Source organism: Trichosurus vulpecula, chromosome 1, assembly GCF_011100635.1.
Source record: "Trichosurus vulpecula isolate mTriVul1 chromosome 1, mTriVul1.pri, whole genome shotgun sequence".
NCBI lineage: Eukaryota > Metazoa > Chordata > Mammalia > Diprotodontia > Phalangeridae > Trichosurus > Trichosurus vulpecula.
In genome coordinates, this window is record NC_050573.1 from 220,274,734 (window position 1) to 220,301,118 (window position 26,385).

The window sequence follows — 26,385 nt, forward strand, 5'->3', positions numbered from 1 at the left end:
GTATATTTTTGATAGGAAAGTAGGTCACTAAAAAGGACAGACCAAGTCTCTTGGCCAGAAAACAAAGAAACAAACAAAAAACATGTGAATTGTAAAAGGTTTAAGTTTCTTGACTTCTTGAATACCTACTGAAACAGGAAAAATTAAATACCATGTTTTGAAGCTTTTTCGAGAGGGACAAATGTGATGAAAAATAAATTAATTTTCCTTCACTTGCTATTGCCAGTGTTGCATTATGAAAATAAATTATTGCTATATCAGTCTAAAATTTGTGGTACTTACAAACATAAGACCTACAAATTTAATCAAGAATTGTTTGTTTTAAGATACATTAGTCTAAGAAAAGTTTACAAGCCAGGTTTGAAAAATGAGGACTTTAACATTTAAATATCTATGTAGTAGGTTTGCCCTTTGAGATCAGTGTTATACATGTGAACTTACAATCTAAAGTAAATATGTAGAATGAAAACCCAGAACTAGTAGCACTTTTAACAGATCACATATGTATTTTGTTGCACATAAAATGAAAATTTTTAATGATTTAGTACAATTCAGCAGATATTTATGATTAACCTACTCTAATCAATTCTATATATTATTTTGATATTTTTTTTCTTTGTTTCAAAATACCTATAGTAAGACCTCCAGTTTGTTGAATGACTTTGTTGAGGAGCTACAGAAAAATAAGGAAAAGAAATCATGCTGTATGAAAAGGCCTTGTATTGTTACCATTTAATAAAGATAGCAGATCCATTGAAATAGTGAAATAACCCATTTGTTGATTTTCTTGTCTAATCACAATAAAAATATGATTGGTTATATAACTATCTTTTTAGCACTCTAGAGGTAGTTGCAAAACTAAGCACTTCCCATGATGCCTTTTCCATCTTGCCAGGTGTTATGCTAGTCTCCTAGCCAAAAATTTGATTGAGAGGCCTTGGCTGAGATCTTCATCTACTGGGACTACATAGTGCTCTGAAGCCCGAGTGACTCCTTTACTTTGTTTCTTTTCTTCTTCTAACTACAGATTTATTTATTAAGTTCTTTCCTTCTTAAAGCCCAGTGAATCATACTCTTATTTCTTAGCACTACTGGCATTTATGTGTTCCTATTCTTCTATGCTGGTGCCACTGTAACTGATCCCTTGCAAAATATTGCTTCCCATTATGGCAAACTATGGTACTCTATTTTACCAAGGATATTAGTTAAGGTTTTCCTAAGCACCATCAAATAGGAGAATCTCTCCCTAAATTAGGGAAGACTCAAAAAGAAAATGAGTTGATAGATGTGTGGCAAAGATAATATGGTTTAGATGGCAAAAGCTAACTGGATAAAATGAATAAAGGGGAAAAGGAAGTATCTAGGGAAGGAAAAATGAAGAATTTGGTAGAAAGTATATTTTTATAATATAATAAGTGTGTGTGTCATGAATAGTGGTCAGAGGACATAATGAAAGAAAGAAGGAGACCTTAGCTATTGGAAGTAAAATTGGGTAGATCAGAGTGAGATCTGAAAGTTGAGAGTTGTAGGCAAAAGTTAAATTCTCATCAGATACCCCAAATGATTTCAGACAAAGAAATCAAAGCTATCTATAGTCATATGAAAAAATGCTCTAAATCACTACTGATTAGAGAAATGCAAATGAAAACAATTGTGAGGTACCATCTTATACCTATCAGATTGACTAATCTGACAGAAAAGGAAAATGATAAATGTTTGAGGAGATAGGGGAAAATTGAGATGCTAATGCGCTGTTACTGGAATTGTAAACTGATCTAACCATTCTGGAAAGCAATTTGGAATGATGTCCAAACAGCTACAACTCTGTGCGTACCCTTTGACCCAGCAATATTATTACTAAGTCTGTATCCCAAAGAGTTTTCTTTTTAAAGGAAAAGCACCTAGTTGTACAAAAATATTTATAGTAGCTCTTTTTGTGGTCAATTGGGGAACAGCTGAACAAATTGTGGTATATAATTGTGATGGAATACTATTGTGCTTTAAGAAATGATGAGCAGGATGCTTTCAGAAAATTCCTGGAAAGACTTACATGAACTGATGCAGAGTAAAAGTAAGCAGAACCAGGAGCACATTGTACACAGTAACAGCAGTACTGTATGGTGATCAACTGTGAATGACGTAGCTATGCTAAGCAATACAATGATCCGAGAAAATTCTGAAAAACTCGTGATGAAAAATGCTATCAAGTTCCAAAGAAAGAATTGCTGGAGTCTGAATGCACATTGAAACATACAATTTTCCACTTTATTTTTTTTTGGTGTTTTTTTTTGGCCTGAGTTTTCTTTTTACAACATGATCAATAAGGAAATATGTTTTGCATGATTGCACATAAAACCTGTATCAAATTGCTTGCTGTTTTAGGGAAGGGAGAGAGAAAATGTGGAACTCAGGATTAACATTTACATAAGGATTTACATATCATTGGAAAAAATAAAATATTAAAAAAATTCTCATCACACATATTAAAGAGAAAAGGTAGGTAAGACTGGGCAAGTGAGTGGGAAAGGAGACAAAGGGTTCCTAGGAATGGGTGTGAATGGATGTGAGGGTAAGAAGGTAGTCACTACATTTGACTACACAACTCTAGTGTGATTTAAATAAATGTCCTCGTTCCTAATGGAATTTTGAAGCTTTCCTTTTTTTCCATGTCAGAGGATTATGTATTACCATGTTATAAGCTACCATTTATATTCTTTATTCAAATAGAGATATATTTCCACATTACTGTAGTTATTAAAGCCTGCCCTTTGAAAGTTAAGCACTCACTAATAAGTAAAAAATAGGAAACATATCAATGGGTGTGTCTGCCTACAGGTATTATAAAATTTAAGGTAAAATTAATATTTTATAAGACTTGTCTTGGATATGCCACACTTGTTTGAAGCTAAGAAATATGTGGAGTCTTTTAGAAGGTTAGACAGTTTAACATTTCAATGGCTTAATTTCTAACCACTTAAGCAAGTATAAGAAATGTATTTAACCTTTATGTAGACCATGGGTGGGGAACCTGTGGCCTCAAGGCCACATGTGGCCCTCTAGGACCTCAAGTGCAGTCCTTTGACTGAATCTAAACTTCACAGAAAACCTGGAGACTCAGACAAATGGCCGCGCCCAAAGACCTAGAAGACCACATGTGGCCTCAAAGCCACAGGTTCCCCACCCTGATATTATAGACCAAGTATTAAATGTTCTGTAGGGACTGGAGATAATTCCTGTATTAAAAGGAATATCTTCTAAGAAAACAAGTTATCACTGATATTTTAAAAACCTGCTATATATTGAAATATCTCTTTTCATGTACAGTGGCAGTTTGGCATATAGTTGAAGTAATAGTTGTGAAATAGTACAAAATATTGACATTAGTAAAATTGGCATTCTTAAGTAAGACACCTTAGTTTGGGAAGATTCAGGTACTACGTATTTGTAGTTATGAGACAAGTTGGAAGTATGTGTTACCTTGGCAAGTAATTTAATATCTCTTAGTCTCAGTTAATCACTGGTAAAATAAAGTGGAGGACAGCTAGGTGGCACAGTGGATAGAGCACTGGGCCTGAAGTCAGGAAGACTCATCTTCATGAGTTCAAATCTGGCCTCAGACACCTACTAGCTGAATGACCCTGGGTAAGTCACTTAACCCTGTTTGTCTCCATTCCTCATCTATAAAATGAGCTGGAGAAGGAAATAGCAAACCTCTTCACTATCTTTTCCAGGAAAACCCCATGATCCATAGGGTCATGGGGAGTTAGATATGACTAAACAACAACAAACCCACCTCCTTTTTTCATGGGCCTATGTGATACAAATGCAGTTGTTATAAAATATTGACATGAAATTTGTCTCCCTGCAATTTTCACTGGGCCTAGTTTTGCCTTCTGGACTAATATAGAATAATTTTAGAGTCCTTCAGACATATAAGGGCATGTATGATTTTTTCCTTCTTCATGTTTCTACTTCTGAGGCTTCCCTTTTCAAAATCCCTCTGCTCTCCATATGACATGTTTTCCAGATTCCTTACTATTCTATCATTCTTTACATGTGTTCATATTTGTAAGTGTTCTTCTTAAAAGGCAGGACTGGCCAAATTACTAGAAATATAGACTGCCCAAGGCTCAGCACAGTGCTTCTATTACCAATGATATGCTTTATATTTTCAAAGAACTTTTTTTCTCCTTCTCCCTCTGCCTTGTTCCGTTCTACACACAAATATATACTAAATATTCCCTATATCGCATCTATGCACATATATATATTAGAAAGCAATTATAAGCTATTACATCAAACTTCTCACTCGTATCCAGATTATAGCCAATTAAAACCCCATCTTTTTCACACAAACTTATGTCAAGCCAGATTTCTTTTTCCTCTGTCCTGTATTTATACAATTGATTTTTTTGAATTTGTAATATGTAGAACTTTACATGTATCCCTATCAAGTTTACACCATTGGTTTGTAACCTGCTAAAATAATTATGAATCCTAATTCTGATATGTAACATGTGAGCATGTATAGTCAAAGCTTTCTCATATATTTCTACCTTTCAGATAGTTTCCCTTAAACAGTATGAATTCTTACAGATGTTCCTATTTAAGGAAAAGATTTAAGAATATTAGAAATATCTTGTTATTCTTCAATGAAGATGTGCTGTTTATTACCAAGTAATATATTGAATAGCTTAATACTTATGATAAAAGCTATAATTACTGTGGGAGGTATTAACTGAAAAACATTACACTGAATATTATTGAATAATTTCAAAGTAGCCTGTATAAAAGGCTTTCGATAAGTTAATTTTTTACAACATACAAATGGCCTTTAATGGTCATTCATCATGGTGTCTTTTACATGCATAACTCAACTTACTTTCAATTTTTAATCTCCAATTCTGCCAAGTTACCTTGGCAATGATTTTATTAAACAAATACTGAACTTTGTATTTTAATCATTTGGATAGTCAGTGCCTCATGACTGATTTTTAAAAGGGGGAGTTAGGATCAGGGAACAAAAAAAGACCCTGATTATATGATCTTTCAAATTCCCTGCTGTACCTATATTGTGAGAGTGTTTTTTGTTCTGTTTTGCTTTTTAAGTAAAACAAACTAAATATTTTTGAAAAGTAAAAACCAATTAGAACGTACTCAGTAAGAGGATAGTTGTTTTAAGTATTCATTCTAATAGGATAATCCTTTCTTCTAGTAATCAGAGAAGCCAAACATATTTTAATTAATATTACTTTAACAATCACTGTAAAGTACTATAGAAGAAATCTATCTTAATACAACTAATTGATTCTTGGGTTTATATTCACCAAGAGTCAAATCATATATAACTTGCAATATATATCTTACAGCAAAAGACTAATAATTATGACAATTTTAATTGAAATTAATAATAATTCAACTTGGATAACTGCCTTAAAATGAATAAAATTAATAAAACTGGTGGCTTAATTTTTTGGATAAATCACAATGTTGAAATTTCAAATTCATGCATTTATTAAGAATCAACTATTATGTTAAGCATTATACTAGGTACTGAGGGAGATGTGCAGATAAGGCACAATCCCTTTATTCAAGGAGTTTGTCACGTTTGGGAGGAAATAAGATACACACAAATAAGTATAAAGCAAAATAAAATATCAGATTGAGAGTGACAAATAGAAAACATTAATTGGGGCCAGGGAAGGTAGCATTTGTCTATACAGATTATGGCTAACTGTATATGAAGTAGGATGGATTACACATCATTACCGTGACTTGCTTATATTATGCTTGACAGTTTTGGCAAATAGAATATTTCATTTCCAGGTCTGATTAGCAGAGTCTCACATCTCTTACCTTGAGCCTAAACCCAGCTCTAAATCAGTGGTTTCCAAATTAAAGTGTGTAAGTTGATACATTAGGGTATTGGATGACAGTATTAGAACTTCTGTTTTTATCTAAATTTTTTAAAAGCTTTATTCTTAATTAATACATAGATTGTAATTGGCTCTCTCAGTCAATATGTTGAATGACAATGAGTTATGTATGGTAGGCAAGATATCCTGAGGAAAGACTGAGAGTTAAACATGTAAGGGGTTGACAGCTTTACTTGTTTGTTTACTTTCAACAGATTGAAATTTATTTGTGTGCAGTTAAGTGAATTACTAATTATATTATCTAGTCTTAACCAACCCTCACAACACTGACAAATAGTTTAAAAAATTATTGTAAAAAAATTATGGGTTGAAGATGATACGAATAATTTGTGTACAGGTAACTAATAAAAAAGTGACAGAGTTGACAGTTCTCTTACTCCTGGTATGAACTCTGTCAGCCACATTAGATGGTGAAACAATTACTAATGAGATAGGGAAGACGGACGCAAAAAAATTGAAATCACTGCATCAAAGTGAATATTTGAAATATATATATTCCCATCCATTATCCTTAATTATGAACCTTACCCCAAATGTCTAATATGTCCTGAGATATTAACTAATTATTATATGAAGCCATCATGATTAGCAAGAAATTTACAAACTAATACTTTTTGCTAAAGATGATGAAAATTCACTATGAAAATTCTTCTTTACACTTGAGAAATTTGGAAGCATAACTTTTAAACCTTTTGAAAAACAAAACGCTCAATGACTTTTGAACTCATTGGGTTAAACATCTAAAAATACACATCTTGCAAGAGCAACTGAATAGCATCAGGGAAGACAGAAATTTATTAGCTGAATTTAAGGAAAAACCATTGTATGATGCTGGATGTAATTAGAAAATGACTATCAGGCAAAGTGAAGTGAGCAGAACCAGGAGAACATTGTACACAGTAACAGCAACATTGTGCAATGATCAGTATTATAAACTGACTTAGCTTTTCTCAGAAATATAATGAGCCAAGACAACTCCAAAAGACTTATGATGGAAAATGCTATCCACATCCAGAGAAAGAAATGATGGAGTCTGGATGTAGACCAAAGCATACTATTTTCACTTTTTTGTGTTTTTTTCTTGCTTTTGCAAACTGCATTTTTTTTTCCTGATGGTTTCTTTTTTCACAACCTAATATGGAAATAGATTTTACATGATTGCATATATATATATATGACATATAAAATTGCTTAATGTTTTAGGGAGGGCGGGGTGGGAAGAGAGACAGAGAGAAAATCTTGAACTCAAAATCTTATAAAAAATGAATGTTAAAAATTATCTTTACATGTAATTAGAAAAAAATAAAATGCTATTTAGAAAAAGAAAAAAAAAGAAAATGACTATATCGATTTAGTGAGTGTAGCCAAAGATTTAATTCTTCCATTTAGATATACATATTAAAATCAAGCATTGAAATTAACTGAACTTAGAACCAGACTTTACATAGAAGGAAACTTTTGAATTCTGTATCATAATATGTTAAACAGATTTTCAAAAATAATGAAGCATACTCACACTTTCCTCTCACTAAAATTACTAATAATAGCAAAAATGTTTATACCATTAAATACAATAAATTTATTTAAAGGTTATTTTATTTCATCTTTATCCTTTTTAATATCTCATGTATGTTTTGTAATTACATACTGTTTGTATATGCATATAATTTATAAATAAATATAAATATATTATTCATGCATGCTCAATTTTCTTTTACATGATGTAGGATCTTAAAAACATTTATAGAGCACTCCCTAAAGCTCCAAGCTAGCATTTCTACTTGTCACTTAATTATTTTGACCTGGATGTCGCACTACTTCGATCACAGCCTTGTAAAAGACCACTCAGTTTCTCAATCAAACCTTTTCTTCCTTCCCATTTGGGTCACACAGTAACTATCTGAGGCTGAATTTGAACTCAGGTCTAATACTTTATCTACGACACCAGTTAGCTGCCCATGTACCATAACATAAGGGCTGACTGGAATAAAAGTCCCAATCAGACTTGAAACTTGGGAGTCATCTTTGATTCTTGTCCCTCTTACACTTGCCTAAGTCAATCACTACTTCCATCTCTTAAATCTCTCCCTTTCTCTGTCCTACTACCATTGCACTAAATCTTCTTCCTCACTGCTTCTTGCTTAGATTATTACAATGGCTCCCTAAATAGTCTTGCTGCCTTAGTTTTTCTTTCCCTGAGATCTTACATACTGCTGCACAAATAATCCTCTGAAAGGATATCTTTGATCACATCACCCTTTTTTTCAAAAATGGTCTGCTGCTCAGACCTCTTCGATGAACCCTTATCTGCTCTCCTCCCCAACTCCAATCTCAGGATCTTTACCTACTTTTTTTTTTTTTTTTTTTTTTAGTATTTTAATAGTTTATTTTTTTTAAATTTTTATTTAAATGCAATTTATTTCTTTAACATATTTGGTTTTCAGCATTGATTTTCACAACAGTTTGAATTACAAATTTTCTCCCCATTTCTGCCCTCCCCCCCCACTCCAAGATGGCGTATATTCTGGTTGCCCTGTTCCCCAGTCAGCCCTCCCCTCTATCACCCCCCTCCCCTCTCATCCCCTTTTCCCTTCCTTTCTTGTAGGGCAAGATAAATTTCTACGCCCCATTGCCTGTGTATCTTATTTTTTAGTTGCATACAAAAAGTTTTTTTGTTTTTGAACATCTGATTTTAAAACTTTGAGTTCCAAATTCCCTTCCCTCTTCCCTTCCCACCCACCCTCCCTAAGAAGTTGAGCAATTCAACCTAGGCCACACATGTATTATTATGTATAACCCTTCCACAATACTCATGTTGTGAAAGGCTAACTACATTTTGCTCCTTCCCAACCCATCCTGCTTTATTGAATTTTCTCCCTTGACCCTGTCCCCTTTCCAAAGTGTTTGTTTTGATTACCTCCACCCCCATCTGTCCTCCACTCCATCATCCCCCCACCTTTTATTTTTTTTTTATCTTCCTCCCTCTTCTTTCCTGTGGGGTAAGATACCCAACTGAGTATGTATGGTATTCCCCCTCAGGCCAAATCTCATGAGAGCAAGGTTCACTCATTCCCCCCTCACCTGCCCTCTCCCCTCCTCCCATAGAACTGCTTCCTCTTGCCACCTTTATGCGAGACAATCCACCCCATTCTATCTCTCCCTATCTCCCTCTCTCAGTATGTTACTCTCTCATCCCTTAATTTCATTTTATTTCTTTTAGATATCTTCCCTTCATCCTCAACTCACCCTGTGTCTGCTCTCTCTCTTTTACATATATATATATACACATACATACATATACACATAGATACATACATACATACACATTCACTTATATATATACTTAAACATATATATATATATATGCATATATATATGCATATTCCCTTCAACTACCCTAATACTGAGGTCTCATGAATCATACTCATCATCTTTCCATGTAGGAATGTAAACAAAACAGTTCAACTTTAGTAAGTCCCTTGCAATTTCCGTTTCTTGATTACCTTTTCATGCTTCTCTTGATTCTTGTGTTTGAAAGTCAAATTTTCTATTCAGTTCTGGTCTTTTCACTGAGAAAGCTTGAAAGTCCTCTATTTTATTGAAAGTCCATATTTTGCCTTGGAACATGATCCTCAGTTTTGCTGGGTAGGTGATTCTAGGTTTTAATCCTAGCTCCATTGACCTCCGGAATATCGCATTCCAAGCCCTTCGATCTCTTAATGTAGAAGCTGCCAGATCTTGGGTTATTCTGATTGGGTTTCCACAATACTCAAATTGTTTCTTTCTGGCTGCTTGCAGTATTTTCTCCTTGATCTGGGAGCTCTGGAATTTGGCAACAATATTCCTAGGAGATTTCTTTTTGGGATCTATTTGCAGAGGCGATCGATGGATTCTTTCAATTTCTATTTTGCCCTGTGGCTCTAGAATATCAGGGCAGTTCTCCTTGATAATTTCCTGTAAGATGGTATCTAGGCTCTTTTTTTGATCATGGCTTTCAGGTAGTCCAATAATTTTTAAATTATCTCTCCTGGATCTATTTTCCAGGTCAGTGGTTTTTCCAAGGAGATATTTCACATTGTCTTCCATTTTTTCATTCCTCTGGTTCTGTTTTATAATATCCTGATTTCTCATAAATTCACTAGCTTCCACTTGCTCCAATCTAATTTTTAAAGTAGTATTTTCTTCAGTGGTCTTTTGGACCTCCTTTTCCATTTGGCTAATTCTGCCTTTCAAGGAATTCTTCTCCTCATTGGCTTTTTGGAGCTCTTTTGCCATTTGAGTTAGTCTATTTTTTAAGGTGTTGTTTTCTTCAGTGTATTTTTCAGTATTTTTTTGGGTCTCCTTTAGCAAGTCATTGACTTGTTTTTCATGGTTTTCTCGCATCCTTCTTATTTCTCTTCCCAATTTTTCCTCTACTTCTCTAACTTGCTTTTCCAAATCCTTTTTGAGTTCTTCTATGGTCTGGGGCCAGTTCATGTTTTTCTTGGAGGCTTTGGTTGTAGGCTCTATGACTTTGTTGTCTTCTTTAGGCTGTATGTTTTGGTCTTCTTTGTCACCAAAGAAAGAATCCAAAGTCTGAGACTGAATCTGGGCGCGTTTTCGCGTCCTGGCCATATTCCCAACTAACTAACTTGACCCTTGAGTTTTTCAGTGGGGTGTGACTGCTTGTAGATTACAGAGTTCTATGTTCTACGTTTGGGGGGGAGGTGCCAGCTCTGTCAGAGCCGCACTCCTCCTTCCCCAAGGACCCCCAGTCCAGACTGGGCTCAGATCTTCGGCAGGCTGTGCACCCCTGCTGTGATCCGCCACTTAATTCCTCCCACCAGGTGGGCCTGGAGCCGGAAGTAACAACAGCTGTAGCTGCCCCACCTCCGCTGCCCCCGGGGCTGGAAGCCGAACCGCGAACTCCTTCCACTCCCGCAGCTTTTCCCACTAACCTTCTCCGCAGTCTTTGGTGTTTGTGGGTCGAGGGGTCTGGTAACTGCCGCAGCTCACATATTCAGGGCGCTAGGGCCCCCTCCGCCCGGCTTCCGGTCTGGATCGTCCACGCCGCTCAGGCTGGGCTCTGCTCCACTCCGTTCCCAGCTCCCAGCTCCCAGCTCCCAGCTCCGTGTGGAATAGAGCTCACCCAGAGACCATCCGGGCTGTCCTGGGCTGGAGCCCTGCTTCCCTCTGCTGTTCTGTGGGTTCTGCCGTTCTAGAATTGGTTCAGAGCCGTTTTTATAGGTTTTTGGAGGGACTTGGGTACGGAGCTCACTCTAGTCCGTGCTTACCAGCCGCCATCTTGGCTCCGCCCCCATCTTTACCTACTCTTAACAGGCATTATAGTTCTTACTTTAATTTTACGTTGTATCACGCTTATAGTTATTACTACACATATGTAAATAGTCCCCACTGTAATGTAAGCTTCATAAAGACAGGGACTGTACCTTGTTCCTTTTTATCCCTCATAAGAACAAATGTATTTCATTGTAAACATCCCAGTACTTCCAAAGATTTGTGATTTTTGTCTTTATAGATTCCTACCCTCCATCATGACTTCTGTACATCTTAGCAGATGGCCATCAGGAGTGGTGACTGCCTGCCCTATTTATCAAACTGACTAACCTAGTGAAGAGCCTCTAAATTTAGGTAAATGGGGCCTCAGGTGCCTACATCTTTAGGACCTATTCCAAGGCTTTCCAGCAGGAGTTAGACCTTGTACTTTGTTGGCATAGGTTTTAACCTGAGTGGAGAGACCCTGCACATAGTAGGTACTTAATAAATATTTGTTCAATACATGAAAAAACAAAAGGAATCCTAGTTAATGGAACTGAAATCTAAATAACTGAATTTTGATTAATTTTATGAGGCTTTCTTAATGGTAGAGAGGTACAGAGATTATAAATAAAACAACAAAACAAAATTACCAAAGTAAAATGGAAACTTTCACAATATCCCCCCTAATAAAGCAACCAGAAGATTTTCACTTGGTGGCTCTGTTAGTAATTTTAATAAGGAACAGAGATGGTAGGCACTACCCAGTCAAGTTATAGCTCCACTAACTAAATACAAAACAATAAGCAACTGGCATCTGCTGACATGTGTCACGTATAGGCAGCTACCAATCCCCATCGCCCAAATAGGTCTCTGAGTACAGAAAGTAGAAATTAACATGTTTTGTAAAAAACACTCCAATTACTCTTTTTTGAAGGAGGAAAACATTTGTACCATTAACTACTGGAGTCTATTCATTTTTTTTTCCATTGGGAACTTGGTATGTCAGACCAAGCAATAGATTTCTTTACATTTCTATGACTGTAAACGCATACAGTGAGGATCAAAAATCTTCAAAATGAAACCATTATTTTTCTTCTAAATTAAGCTTATTATTTTATTTACAGAATGTTTATTAGCCACTTGGCTCAAGTAAGGAGCATTTCATACATAAAAATATAACAATTAAACATACTCATGAATAATGGCAGTAATTCATACTGTTCATCAGCTGATGGATGAAGAAGACAAGAGGAAAGATACTGTCATCATTTAAGGAAGAACATCTGACAGCTAGTGGTCCAGCTGGTCACCTGAAAAGGAATGGAGGCATTTGGATTCCCCTAAACAGCAGTATGCTTCTGAACAAGCCTTATTAGATTGGATTTCTGAAGCAGGAATAGTCTGTTACATATTGTATTTGAATATTGCCACAGGACCTAAATTGCTTTGCTCAATGCCCAAATTAGAGGGGGAAAAGGCCTTAAAACAGCTCAGCCATCGCCTTAAGGTATAAAATCATTCTTTGAACTAAGCAGAAAATAATCTTACAGAAACTTTATTTGAATCTATGTGCAATCTGAAACATTAAAAATGTTTTTAAACAAAAGGGCTAAAAATTGCTTATTCTTTGTTCATTTTCTCCCAAGAAGTGATTACCTATGAGCTACTGAAGCTATTGCTTCTCAGATATGTTGAAAATTTATAGTTCTGTAAAGCAGTTGGAGTCTTATGGGAAATTAACCCCATAAATCAGCAATTAGAATTAATCATGGCCAAAAGGATATGAGGTTATACATGTGTTGGTAATCTCAGAGAATGTAATTTATATTTCAGAGAAGGGTGACTAAAGTACCTTACTCTTTTATACACAAAATAATTATAATCTTCTGTAAGAAAAACAAATGAAAAGTATAAAATTTCATCTTAAAGAAAAAGTATCATAACTAGATCTCTATTTGTTCAAGTCACAAACAGTACAAAGTAGGAGACTGATTTGTTAACTACTAAATGTAAGATCATAATGGGACTAGCTTTTGTTCCCTTCCTAGAACTATCAACACTTTGCATGTATGCCTCCTTTCTTAGTTATGGATTCCTAGCTATTAGGGGAAGAAAAACGTCAAATCAATGTTGTCAGCTGTTATCAGCAGGCAGAGCCTGGGGCTGGATATTATTAAAATCTGGTTTCCATTATAACCGAACCAATCCAAAGGTGTGTCCCTGCCTTACTCCTATCATACACAGACAGAAAAAACTGGAATTTTTCCCCAGGAGAAATCTGTTATAAACTACCTGTGTGACTTTGGATGAATCACTTAACCTTTCTTGGGCTTAGTATCTCATCTGTCAAGTGAGAGAGCTAGATTCAGCAGTCAAAAATGCTTTTCAGTTCCTAAGCTTCTTGTGACCTTGTGATCTTCCCTTTTCAGGATACACACAGGTTAAGACAAACCTCCTGAAGTTTGGATACCACGAGAGGAAAACCCAGGAAGGTAAAATAAACAATAAAAAAAAATTCCCTTTGCATTACAATGCATTTAGGAGCTTTGCTGAAACAACCCTGATCTTTATTTTATACTTATTTGCTTTCTATGAAATGTGCTCCACCGAAGTTGCAAATTTATTCCTGATTATCCATTCATTCATTCAATAAACTTTTAATAATCACCTACTATGTGCTAGGAACTGCACTAAGCACTGTCCTAAAGCAAACCTACTAGTCTTTTTAGATTATAAGTATCCTTGAATTTTCTGACATTATCTTTCATATCATTTCAATCACTATTCAGAAGACACTGATTAGAAATAGCTGACCATAGGCTCCTCAATACTTCCATAGTCACCTTCTGAACATATATTTAGAAGCGGTAAGGCAGAGGGTATGGAGGGTGGATAGTAATTCCTCCTTCAAGTGAGCTTAATTTATCTGGTAGTTCTTTTCTCATGCATGTATTTTTTATTATCTATGTATATGCTTCCTATAAGGTTGTAACCCAAGGAGAGAAATAATATGTACTGTTCAAAATATTTTTCTTCAATGACCAGATGAAGGAATGAAATATTCATCAGAGGATAATAGATTTATATCTGAAAAGGTCTTTAAAGTTTACCTAATCCAGCCTCCTAATTTTAAGTAAACTGAGTCAAATTAAAATGACCAGCCCAGCAGTCACCCAGATATTCAATAGAACCAAGATTTGAACCAGGATGCATGAGTCCAGATTAATTGTTCCTTTCACTACAGAACATTGCATTTTTAAATGCTCCATTAGCTTATGTAGAAATCAGGTATAAACAAATCAAAAAGCATATGATGGATTTAGCTGGTACGCAAAATGTATTAGAAATCACATAGTTGAGTACAGACAAGAGAAAGGTCTTAGAAATATAAAAACTGACTTAAGGATACTAAGGTAAGGAGTTATTTCAATACAGAAAAAAAAAATATATCAATACTGATTTGATGTTTTCATGACAAATCAATAATTTGTCATAATAATAATAATTATAATAACTTTACACGGTGCCTACTATACTCCAGGTACTGTGCTAAATGCTTCACACATATCCCATTTGACTCTCACAACAACCTTGGGCCATACTTGAACTCAGGTCATTCTGACTCCACACCCAGCACTTTATCTACTGTGCCACCCATCTGCCTGTATATTTCCTCCCACACCCATCAAAATTACAGATAACCCAAAGGGCAGCAGAAAGATGTATGATAAAAGTAAAGTGACCCTAAGCCTAACATATTGTCAATGATGATGTATGAGGAAGAGGAAAGGGAATAAACATTTACTAAGTGTCTTCTATGCTATGTAAGGCCTAGTAAGCACTTTACAAATATTGTTTCATTTATTTCTCACAGCCACCACCCTGTAAGGCAATGCTGTTATATCCATTTTACAGCTGAGGAAACTTAGGCAGACAGGTTAAGTGACTTGCTCAGGGTCACACAGTAACTATCTGAGGCTGAATTTGAACTCAGGTCTAATACTTTATCTACGACACCAGTTAGCTGTCCATGTACCATAACATAAGGGCTGACTGGAATAAAAGGCAATATCATGGCCCTTTCGCCATAGTGAGGGACCAATCAACCAAAGAGCATTTATTAAATATGCCAGGCAGTGTGCTAGATGTCAGGTATAAAAGAGAGAGAGAGAGAGAGAGAGAGAGAAAGTGGAGGAAGGGAAGAGCAGAAAAAATTATTTCAAAAAGCTTATATCTTATTGATGAAGATAAGAAACAAATATATAAATAACTACACAGTACATAAAATTTCAAGATAATTGTGGGAAATGGAAGATTAAATGTCTTGTCTGAGGAACAATAAGAAGGCAGTGTGGCTGGCTGGCTGAGCATACATGAAGAAGGTAAATGAATATAATAAGCCTAGAGAAGTAGTTTGCAGTCAGGTTGTGAATAGCAATAAGTGCCAAAAAAGAGAGTTTGTACATGGTCCTGCAGATAATAATGGGCCACTGAAATTATTGAGCAGAGGAGTAGCATATGCTTAGACATATAAGTTTGGCAGCCATAAGCAGATTAGAGTGGGGGGAGATGAGGCAGGGAGATCAATTCAGAAGTCACTCTCATAGTCCAGGTGAAAGAATCAGGGTGGTGACTATGTCAATGGAGAGAAGGGAACACATGGGAAAGACTGTGGCAGTAGAATAGATCTGGCATCTGATTTCATGTGAAGTCTGAAAGAGAGTCAAGGATAACTGTAATTGCAAACCCTGAAATGTCCAGTACTGATTTAGGGGAATTTGCGAGAGCGATAGGTTTTTTTTGGGGAAAAAAATTTAATTAATCCTGTTTTGGACATGTTGAATTTGAGAAGCTTGCAAGACATCCAGTTTAAAGTGTCTAATAATTTGCTGGCAATGTGAAACTGAAGAACAGGAAACAGACTAGGGCTTAACTCCTGGTTTTTTGGTGTGTTGTAACTAGCTTTTGTAGGATCACTGACAAAGAACCTAAGTTTCACAGTAGCAGTATTTCTTTTTCAGCCAAAAAGTAACATTGTTTTTCAAGTTCATGCCTTCATATGACCTTGACACTCTACGGGCAATTAGAGACTCCATCAATTTTCTTTTCTTTACAATTAAGCTTTCATTGAGCCTGCTCTATGGTCTGTGGAGGTTTGGGCTTTACTTCCTGAAACTAAGAAGAATATTCACATCTATTTCTTAGGTGAAGCAAAGATAAATCCACATAGACTTGGGAAGCCAGGTGCTCGGCAAGAGCAGCTGTCCCTCCCATCCAAATGGACTAATTTCATGTGCAGGGTCCTAACTCATTTACAAATGCAATGAGCGTACATCAGCTGGTACTGATTTAATTTTATCATTTAAAAATTTCTGAACATAAGCGCATAGAAACAAGCTTTTGCATAGACATAGCAGAATACAAAAAGTGTGATTATGGGAATAAAATGAAGATGTTGGGGAAAGGAGAGATCTTACAATGATTGTTTCTAAAGAACTCAAGTGAGATGCATAGAGGGACACTGGTTCATTGTGCAAGTGTCTTGGAAGTGGTAATGACTAAGACTTTTAGTGAGTGGCCTTTGATAAGATGGCAAAGATAAAGGAGGGAGGCACTATTAAGTGTCTGAATTTGAATTTACATGTCAGATGCCACCATGTTCTGATTAAGCCATACTATTTGGAAACATGTAGAAACTAAAACTGGATGAAGTATATGGGATTTTTAAAGTGAATGAACAAACTAGAGGGATCTCCATAATTTGAAATATATTTAAACAAATGTGAAAGCACTTTTTAAATGTAAAGCACTGTGAATATATATAAATATTTTCATCATTTAAAGTTTCTTGTCATCTTGTTTTTGATCAACATAGAAGTGATTTCTTTTTCTTTCTTTTTAGCAATTTATTTGGTAAAATTATAGCACGTATTAGAATCAAGACTCAAATCCTACAGCCAGATATCTTACAGTTGAATTAAGAGAACAAAGATTAGAAGTTGAATCCTGAGTGGAGCTACTTGCCTCTGCCACTGATTATTCTTTGTGACTAGGTGGAATTTTATAATCTCCAAATCACAGGCTGACCCAATCCATGGAAAATACTATAAAATCTTTGTTACCTGGGAAATGTAGATTGAGTTGATGGTGAGATACACTTAATCTATTTGCCTGGTTTTTTGTTATTGTTGTTTCTTACCAAAGCCTTCTGAAAAGTTTGATTCAAAGGAAAAAAAACTGTAGCAAAACAAACCAAAAAACTAGATTCAGCTTCTAATCTTTGTTCTCAATTCAGAGAACCTGTGATTTAGGTTTTCATCACTTCATTTTCTTTTTTCAATTTGATTACATTCTACTGTTTTACTCTTATTCAGAATGACCTCAATTTGATTCAATTCAAACAAAACTTTACATTTGAAATGCTTATATGTACTCGAGAACTTCTGAAGCTTTATACCACTTGTGTGAAATTTTAGGAAATTATTTTCCCTTTTATGTTTGTTTTGCTAGAGCTATAGGATACTACTTTAATTTTGCATTTTTATGGCTTCATTGTGATCGGTTTCAAAAAAATCAGCAATTAAGAAATAAAGCAACATAATTATACTCACATGCAGGAAAGCAGATCTAGGTCCATTCCATATCCTCCCACATTTCTTTACTTTTGCCTAGGGTCAATTCTTTACATACTGGAATGGATTATCCCTTAGTTAAACAGATTTGTTGGGATACTCCATTCCCCAATTATACTGATTAACTGAGTTATCTGTTATATTGTTTAACAATTACTACTACTGTACTGAGTGAACTTCTGGATCAAGTTCCCAATTTGCTAAATATGTCTCCTGCTTTGTCCTCAATTCCATGACCATTCCCATTTATGCTATTAATTTAATCCTACAATAAAAGAACACCATGTAAAAGATACTCTGGCTCTTCTCATTAATTTACAACAATTGCAACTGCTAGCATTTGAATAAACTTTACTGATCAGAGAATATGTGTAAGGAAATTTTAAAGGAAAAATGAAATGGTGGGCTCTCAGTGGGCAGATAAGGCATATACAGTAATCTGAAAATAAACAGCTGTGAGAAGTTTAAAAACACCCTTTTAAAAGACATTTTAAAATGTGAACCATTTATCTTCAACTGTTTCATAAGATGAAATTGATATAATTCCTCATGAGCTTTACTTGAAATGTGCCACTGGAGGCTGCTCAACTTTGATATAATTTATCTAAATTTGATGTGCCCAAACAATTAACTTTGTGTTTCTTAGTGATATAAAACACCACTTAGTGCAATATGCATGTTAATTCCCTAAGTAAAACTAAAAGTAAATAGTATGGAACATAGCCAAGTACCAATATTTGTGCTCTTGTCATCGTTCTGTCTACTGTGCTAGGACAGGATAAATGGGTAATACCTCAGGTACCTACCTAATAATGTCAAGACACAGGCAAGGATTGCTATAAGGGCTCCCGTGCTAAGTCCTGCTGGTAAAATGTATGCCTCTGCATTACACGTTTGAGCTATGCCATCAGCATCACAGTCACACACTCGGATGGTAAGAGTGTTGGTACTGCTAAGGGAAGGAGAACCACTGTCCACGATGAAAATTGGCAGATAGTAAACAGACTGTTCTTGTCTCCGGAATCCATTTCTCCTGGTGAGTACAGAGGCAGTGTTATCTAGGATTAAGAAAGAGACATATAAGGCATGGTCTTTGGTGGAATACTTTACAAACCAAAATAGTCTTTCCCTTGAGACTCTTGATTAACAGTGTGTTGTGTTCTGTTTCTTAACTGGATCACCTTCTATGGAGATGATGTCTCTTAAGTTTTTTGAATTCCAGTATCCCCTTCAAATTTATTTTAAAGGATCAAGAGATATCAGTTAGACTTTAATACAGTGATTCTGTGGAAGAAATCTAAACTATTTTATTTACTCATTTATGACTCTTAAAAATTCTTAGGCAGCATTATAAATTAGAAAAAACATCTATACCATTTCTTATAGTAAATGACACTTAATATTCTCACATATTTGTTTAATCATGCTAGAGAACCTTAGGGAAGACAACAAATATTTCCTATTGCATAGGTCTGATCATGATCACTCCTCTGCTCAAAAATCTTCAATGGTCCCCACTACCTACCAAAAACAAAACAAAACAAAACACCGTGGACTACTTAGCCTAGAATTAACTGTAGGCCCCTTAGAGTCTGTTTCCTACCTATCTTCCTAGCATAACTAAATCATATTCTTCTTCATGCAGCATATGGCTCCAGAAAGAATGGACTACTTATTTCCCCAACTCCTAATCCTAAATACATAGATATATTCCTCATGTCTGAAAGGCATTCATCCCACTATAGTCTTAGCTTACTGGAATTATGCTCTCTTTCAAAATCTAGATTAGCTGCTGCTTCTTTTAAAGTTATTTCCCTGATATCCTCTACCCTCATGCTACTTCCTTTATATTTTTTTTTCTTGATATCAATACTTCACTCTAAGAAGTGATATCTTTCCTAAAAAAAAATCTTTCATGCCAAGGTCTTACTTTTTCTACATACTTAATCATATTTGAACTAATAGTATATTTACTCCCTCTTTCCCACTGCATTCTTTAGGATAGGGACTATGCTGTTTACCTTCTTTGTATCTATGGTACCTGATATAATATTTAATAAATGTTTGATGGATTGAATGTCATATCCTAAAATGCCAGAGAAAGGTCTCTAATACATCAAATCCGTATTTCCTTTCCTTGATCAAACCCTAAATGTTTTACCACTGATGATCAACAGCCACTGCTAAACCATATGTCTAAATGAGACAAATGGATAATGAAACTTTCTTCATTTATTTTTTAATTGAGTATACCTCCAAATTTATAGGCATCTAAGAGAGGAATTTTGTGATTACTGCCACATTTAGAAAATATTAGACAGCCACTGGGTCAAGAAGTAATACCTCAGGCACTATATTAAGCACTGAGGATACAAAGGCAAAAAGCTGTTCCTGCCCTAAAAGGACCTCACATACTCTCATTCTAATGGAGGAAACAGCATGTAAATAACTAGATACAAAATAAAAGAAGATGTATTTAGAAAAGCTAAGGGGTAACCTCAGAAGGGAAGGTGCTAAAACTTGGGGAGTGCTATAGGCACAGGGAAACCTTCCAAAAGGTAGGATTTGAATTGTTACTTGAAGGAAGTTAGGGAAATTAAAAGGTAGAGGTACCAAGGGAGAGCATTTCAGGCTTGGGGGATCAAACAGTGCAAAGTCCTGGAGAAGGAAAGTGGAGGGTCACGTGTAAGGAGCAGCCAAGTGAAGCATTATAGATGATCTTAGAGGGCTGGGAAGGTGTTAAAATTTAGAAATCCTGAAAAGTTAGGAAGATGTAAGTCTGTAAAGACCTTTAAATACCAAAGAGAAAACTTTATTTTTGAAATAATAGGGAGCCACTGATGATTACTAAGTAAGGACTAAGATGCCCAGTCCTGTGTTTTAAAAAGATCACTTTTTTAGCAGCTGAGTGGAAGAAGGATTGGAATCTTTCCTGAGACAAGAAGACCAATTAGAAGTCTATAGAAATAGTCCAGACAAAAGTTGGTGAGGACCTGATGTAGAGTGGTAACTGTGTGAGTGAAGAAAAGGATAAATATATGAGATGTTATGAAGACAGAAATGACAAGATTTTGTAGCAGATTGGATATGTGGGGTATTTGTGAAGAATCAAGGATGACAAAAAGGTTCTGAACCTAGATAAGTAGGAGTTTATTGGTGATCTTGACTATAATATGGAAGCACAGTGCCTTTGAAAATAATAGGGAAGCTTAGTATCCTACAATTAGGGAATGGCTGAACAAAGTATGACATATGTATGTAATGGAATATTATTGTGTCATAAAAAATGACAAGGGGCAGCTAGGTGGTGCAGTGAGTAGAGCACCGGCCCTGGAGTCAGGAGGACCTGAGTTCAAATTTGGCCTCAGACACTTGACACACTTACTAGTTGTGTGACCTTGGGCAGGTCACTTAACCCCAATTGCCCTGCCTTCCTTCCTCCAAAAAAAACAAAAAAAAAAAAACCAAAGAAATGACGAAGGGGACAGTTTCAGAGAAAACCAGGCGCCCTCTATGAACAGAGAGAAGAGTGAAATGAGCAGAACTACAACAATTTATACAGTGATTATAGAGAAAAACAACTTTGAAAGACTAGATCCCTGATCAATGCAGTTATAAACCAAGAGTCAAGAGGACTGAAGATGTCACTTTCTACCTACCTCTTGCTAGAGAAGTATTGGACATAAAACTCAGAATGACATATATTTTGCCACTGTTGAAATTTATTTTGCTATATTATGCATATTTAATTGTAAGGGTTTTCTTTCTTTTTTCCTTCCTTCCTCCTTTGCTTCCTCCCTCCTCCCTCCCTCCCTCCCTTCCTTCCTCTGTCCCTCCCTCCCTTTGTCTGTCTGTCTGTCTGTCTGTCTCTCTCTCTCTCTCTCTGTCTCTCGTTATTGTTCCACTGGGGGGAAGAAAGAAAGATAAGAAAGATAATAAATGTTTGCAAAAATCAACAAACACTTTTTTTAAATAAAGTCACAGAAGTTCAAAAAGAATGCAGGGGGTTTTTGGAAGGGGAGGGGAAGATAATAAATTCTGTTTTGGGATTTTGAATTTGAAATTCTTATAGGACATGTAACTTGAGAAGTACAAAAGACATTTGGTAATTGGAGCTTGGAGATTAGTAGAGAGACTAGGTTTGAATTTATGCATGGGGGGAATCATCATCATAGATGTGATAACTGAATTCATGGAACTGATGATGGCAAATTGCTTCAAGTTTTTGGTAAAATATGAAGCTGGTGAGGATTTCACCATGGGGCTGCTAAATGGTTCAAACTCAGAAAAACTCATCTTCTCGACTCCAGGCCTGGCACTCTATCCACTGTGCTACCTTTCTGTCCTCCAACTGAATTTAGATTACAAAACTTTGTCCTAAATCTAGTAAGCACTATGCAGTGGTTTCTTCTTGCTCAGTTAAGCAGCACATGAATAGGAACAAAAGAGGCAGATGATGAGATTTGACAAAGCAATGGACAGGGATTCAAGTATACCTGATAACGTTCACCAAATGTTTGAGAAAAGAACCACAGAAAGAATAGCCAGGGCAGGGGTGCAATGGAAGAAACAAGAGAAAAAATAAGTCACTGATTTTTCATTTCATTTTTGTCTAGTCTCACATATGATTGAATATTTTCTTTAGGAAACAGCAAGAAACACTGCTCTGGATTTGGCTACCCTAATTTTATTGATGCCTCTTAAAACTGTCTGTTGAATGTCAAATAGGTTCATAGATTTAGAAATGGAAGGACGTTTCCAGATCCTCAAGCTCAATCCAGTCAATTTACATATGAAGAATTAAGGCTTAGACAGTTTAAGTGAACTGCCAGAAGGAAACAAGCATTTATTAATCACCTCCTAAGTGTCAGGTATTGTGGGTAGTGCTTTAGCTTTACAAATATTATCTCATTGGATCCTCCCAATAACGCTGGAAGGTTGGTGCTGCTATTATTCTCATTTAACAGTTGAGGAAACTGAGGCAAAAAGAAGTTAAAAGACCTGCTCCGGGTCACCCAGCTAGTGAGTATCTGAAGTTGGATTTGAATTCAGGTCTTCCTGACTCCAGGACTAGTTCTCTAACCACTGTGCCACATAGCTGCATCTGGTGCCATAATCATACAGGTAGTAAATTATAGAACTAGGATTTGAACTGAGCACAAAGCTGACCTAGTTCACATTACTTGCCCACACTCCCACTACTGCCATTGGTCTGATGATTCTCCTCAATTATCTGAATGTTTTACTTTTAGGCTTTGTATAATTTACCACCAATAGCTAAAGCCAATCCTGGCTCCAAATTCTCGACTTCTTTCTTCAGGCAATAAGCTCTTGTCCACCAAATTCTTCTACTGCCTAACCCAAATGAGAATTTGTAGTAAAGTAATAATGATGTTGTATTAAGAGGACTAGCATTATACAATCATAATTTTATAGATCATCATCTGTATTCTGAGGGAATTCTCAAAATTATCTGAATATGTGTTAACTAACAAGCTAGAGGATTGATTGGCCAAGAAATCATGATGAACTCTAACTTTATTTCAGTTAAAATTGCACAGGTGGGAATAAGCATGAAGGTAGTCATTTTTACTGACTACATTTTAGGGTGGTACTGGCTTATTTTCCTAGCAAAGGTTGTTTTCATTCCAATCCATATTGTTAGTAATTCAGTGCCAATAATGCCATGATGAAAGAGCAAGCTAGATTCCATTCTGTTTCAAACGTCATCAACAAAACGGTAAGCTCACTTGTGATTGCAGAACATTTATTACCTATGATTATATGAGGCAGGAAGATATGAGGCAGAAATCCCATCTGCCTAGCTCTCTCCATCTCTCTCTTCCTGTGTATATATGTATATGTCTATGTGTATGGACACACATACACACATGATTCTCTAAGGAAGTTATAGAAAGAATAAATATGAAATTTAAAGGGTACCATTTACATTTAAAAATTAGTACCTACATTTTAATAATGTGTACTAATATTTGTATAAATCACAAATATGTGAATACATGTCCCTCCTATCAACAGAATGGAAAATAGCACTAAAGTGTCCTGATATACATATTGTACAATTCAAGTATGGGTTTGAAATCTAAAATGTCTTTCATAATAGTAGAAAAAAAACAAAAATTAACATGGAAACATATGGAAAGTACAATATATGATGAGGGTTCCTGTTGGCTGGAGTATTGGCCATAAAATATAGTATATATAGCTGGAAAGTTATCTAAAATTTTAATTAATCTCTTCATTTTATAGAAAATTATAGTGCACATTTATAAAATATTTTGCCTATCTCATCTCATTTGATCCTGGGAATAACTCAAATGAGTTAGATAATATACAAATATTCTTATTCACATCTCAAAAGTAAAGAAACAAGTACTAAGCCTCAAAGCCAGGAGTCAAAATTAGGTGCTTGGACTCTGGATCTGTGGTCTTTACAATGAACCATATGAATCCTTCATCTAATCATGCCTATCATTTCCTGGATCTGTGGTCTTTACAATGAACCATATGAATCCTTCATCTAATCATGCCTATCATTTCCTGGGAACAGGAGTCAAAATTACCCGAAAACTCAAAAGTCTGTACAGGTTGAGAAGAGAGAATCTCTTCCTACTTATTATCCCTGTTTTCTTTGGAAAGATCATTTCCAGAGGAAGCAGGATCAAAGTCCCAACAAACTTATGCAGAAATGCCTGCCATAGATTTACGATAGTTCTATCCCAGAGCAACCTGGTAAGCAATGTCTCCCCTGGGGACAACAGAGCCAATGGCTTTCCGTTCTCATAGCTATAAAGGTGTTTAGACATCAGCTACACCAGGAATTTCTTACTGCCAACATCATGCCAGAAGACCTCAGAGAATATCATCTTCCCTCTTTTCTGATAAAAGAGCAGAATGGAGGCTGTATGAATGGTAAAACTACATAGAAGAAGGTGTAGACTATAGACTTGGGTAGTGGTAGAAATTAGAGGTACTCACAAGGTCACTTTCCTGAGACAATTCAACAAAATACATTTCTATGGGTTTTGTTTTTCCCCTTCTCCTCGCTGAAAAGTAATTCACATATAAAATCTAGACCAAAGGCATACTGACGATCTGGAATCTAATGCTGGGTAAGAACGTTCATTACAGTTCAAATTTTCCCTTATATTTGTTGCAAATCCCTTACTTCTGCTAAGAAATAAATACACTGAATGTGAATTAATGTGAGAATACAGCCTATTAAAAACATGTGAACATATTTCCTCTAAAATCTCTTTTAAATAAATGATATAATGATTGAAAAGGAATACCATAATCTCTGTTTAAGTTTTAAATTTGTAGTTTTGACTTAAAAAAAAAAAAACAAATTTGATACAGAACAAAGCATAAAGCCTTAGGAAGGCAGTCAACTGGTACCCAATTTTAAAGCTAATTTGGATAAAGAGCTTGATGTACAAAAAGTGAAGCAAGTCACTTGAAGGAAAAAAAAGAGAATAATTTGACCTCCCACTCTCGCTTGAGGCTTAAAATGATTTAAACAACAGCTTCTTCTTCATGACAGCTAATCCATAGATAAAAATTACTTGAGGGGCTCATTGCCCTTTAATTAATGTCCTTGTGGCAAAAAAGTAATAATCTATGTAGCTCATAATCAGCATTACTGAGCTAAACAACAAGGGGCTACTCAGTAAATACTCACCTGCTGAGTTCAGTGGTAACTGTCACTCAGTCTTACCTTTGTTGTCCTTTAAGGAAAAATTGTGATTATTTGCTGCATCAGCTGTTAAACTGAAATAAAACTGGTGACCATTGGATGGCTCATCTTTATCAACTGCACTGATCTTCTGGATAATCTAGAAAGAAATTTTGGGAAGCACGAAAAAAGAATAAGTGTACTATTAATTAGCAAATATTCAAATGATCAAACATATATGCGTTTTATTGAAATAAGATTTTACAAAGCAATCAATGGTTCTAAAAAGGTATGACTCAGCATACTAGGGTTTCCTGACTTTTTCTAAGTGTGCTATCAGATTCCTCCCCACATCCCTAGACTCCCCCATTCCATAGCCCCTGTCCCCAGCTACATATTGCTGCCTTTTGTTCCAGGTTTTGTAGGAAGATCCCATTAAAAGCACCATTGTCCCTCCTCTGCTGAGAGTTCTAGGTAAATAGAGAAAGAAACTGGTGAAGGGGTGTGGGAGGAAAAGCAATGGTAGGGGAATCCTTAGACTGGGTAATTCGGTTTTGAGGCCTGACTGCTAGGGAATCCTTTTTGGTTGTAAACATAAATCTTCAGTGTGCAATGATTCCTCACAGCAAAGAATACTGTGCATAAAAGAAAAAAAAAAAAGAGAACCACTGAATTTAAAGCTTCCAGTGGCTAAAATTTAACTGAGTGAACTATAGGGATAATGGAGGGCCATACATTAAAATTATCTGAATTAAGTTCATTTTCAAATTTATCTGTGAATTTATTATTTTTTTTAAGAATCAGAAACAATACTAGTAAACCTTTATTATATGGACCACAGACATCTAGCACAGACATACAA

The 26,385-nt window shown here is 35.7% G+C and overlaps 1 protein-coding gene across 1 annotated transcript in view; it reads right to left on the bottom strand.

Moving 5' to 3' along the window:
- CDH7 (cadherin 7) overlaps positions 1–26,385 on the bottom strand; it is a 221,855-nt gene that overhangs the window by 2,054 nt on the left and 193,416 nt on the right. The window contains exons 10-11 of the mRNA XM_036741803.1: positions 25,566–25,683; positions 18,634–18,885 (exon numbers count right to left, since the gene is read on the bottom strand). Coding sequence (XP_036597698.1) covers positions 18,634–18,885; positions 25,566–25,683 — 370 coding nt within the window. The remainder of the gene's footprint in view (positions 1–18,633; positions 18,886–25,565; positions 25,684–26,385) is intronic.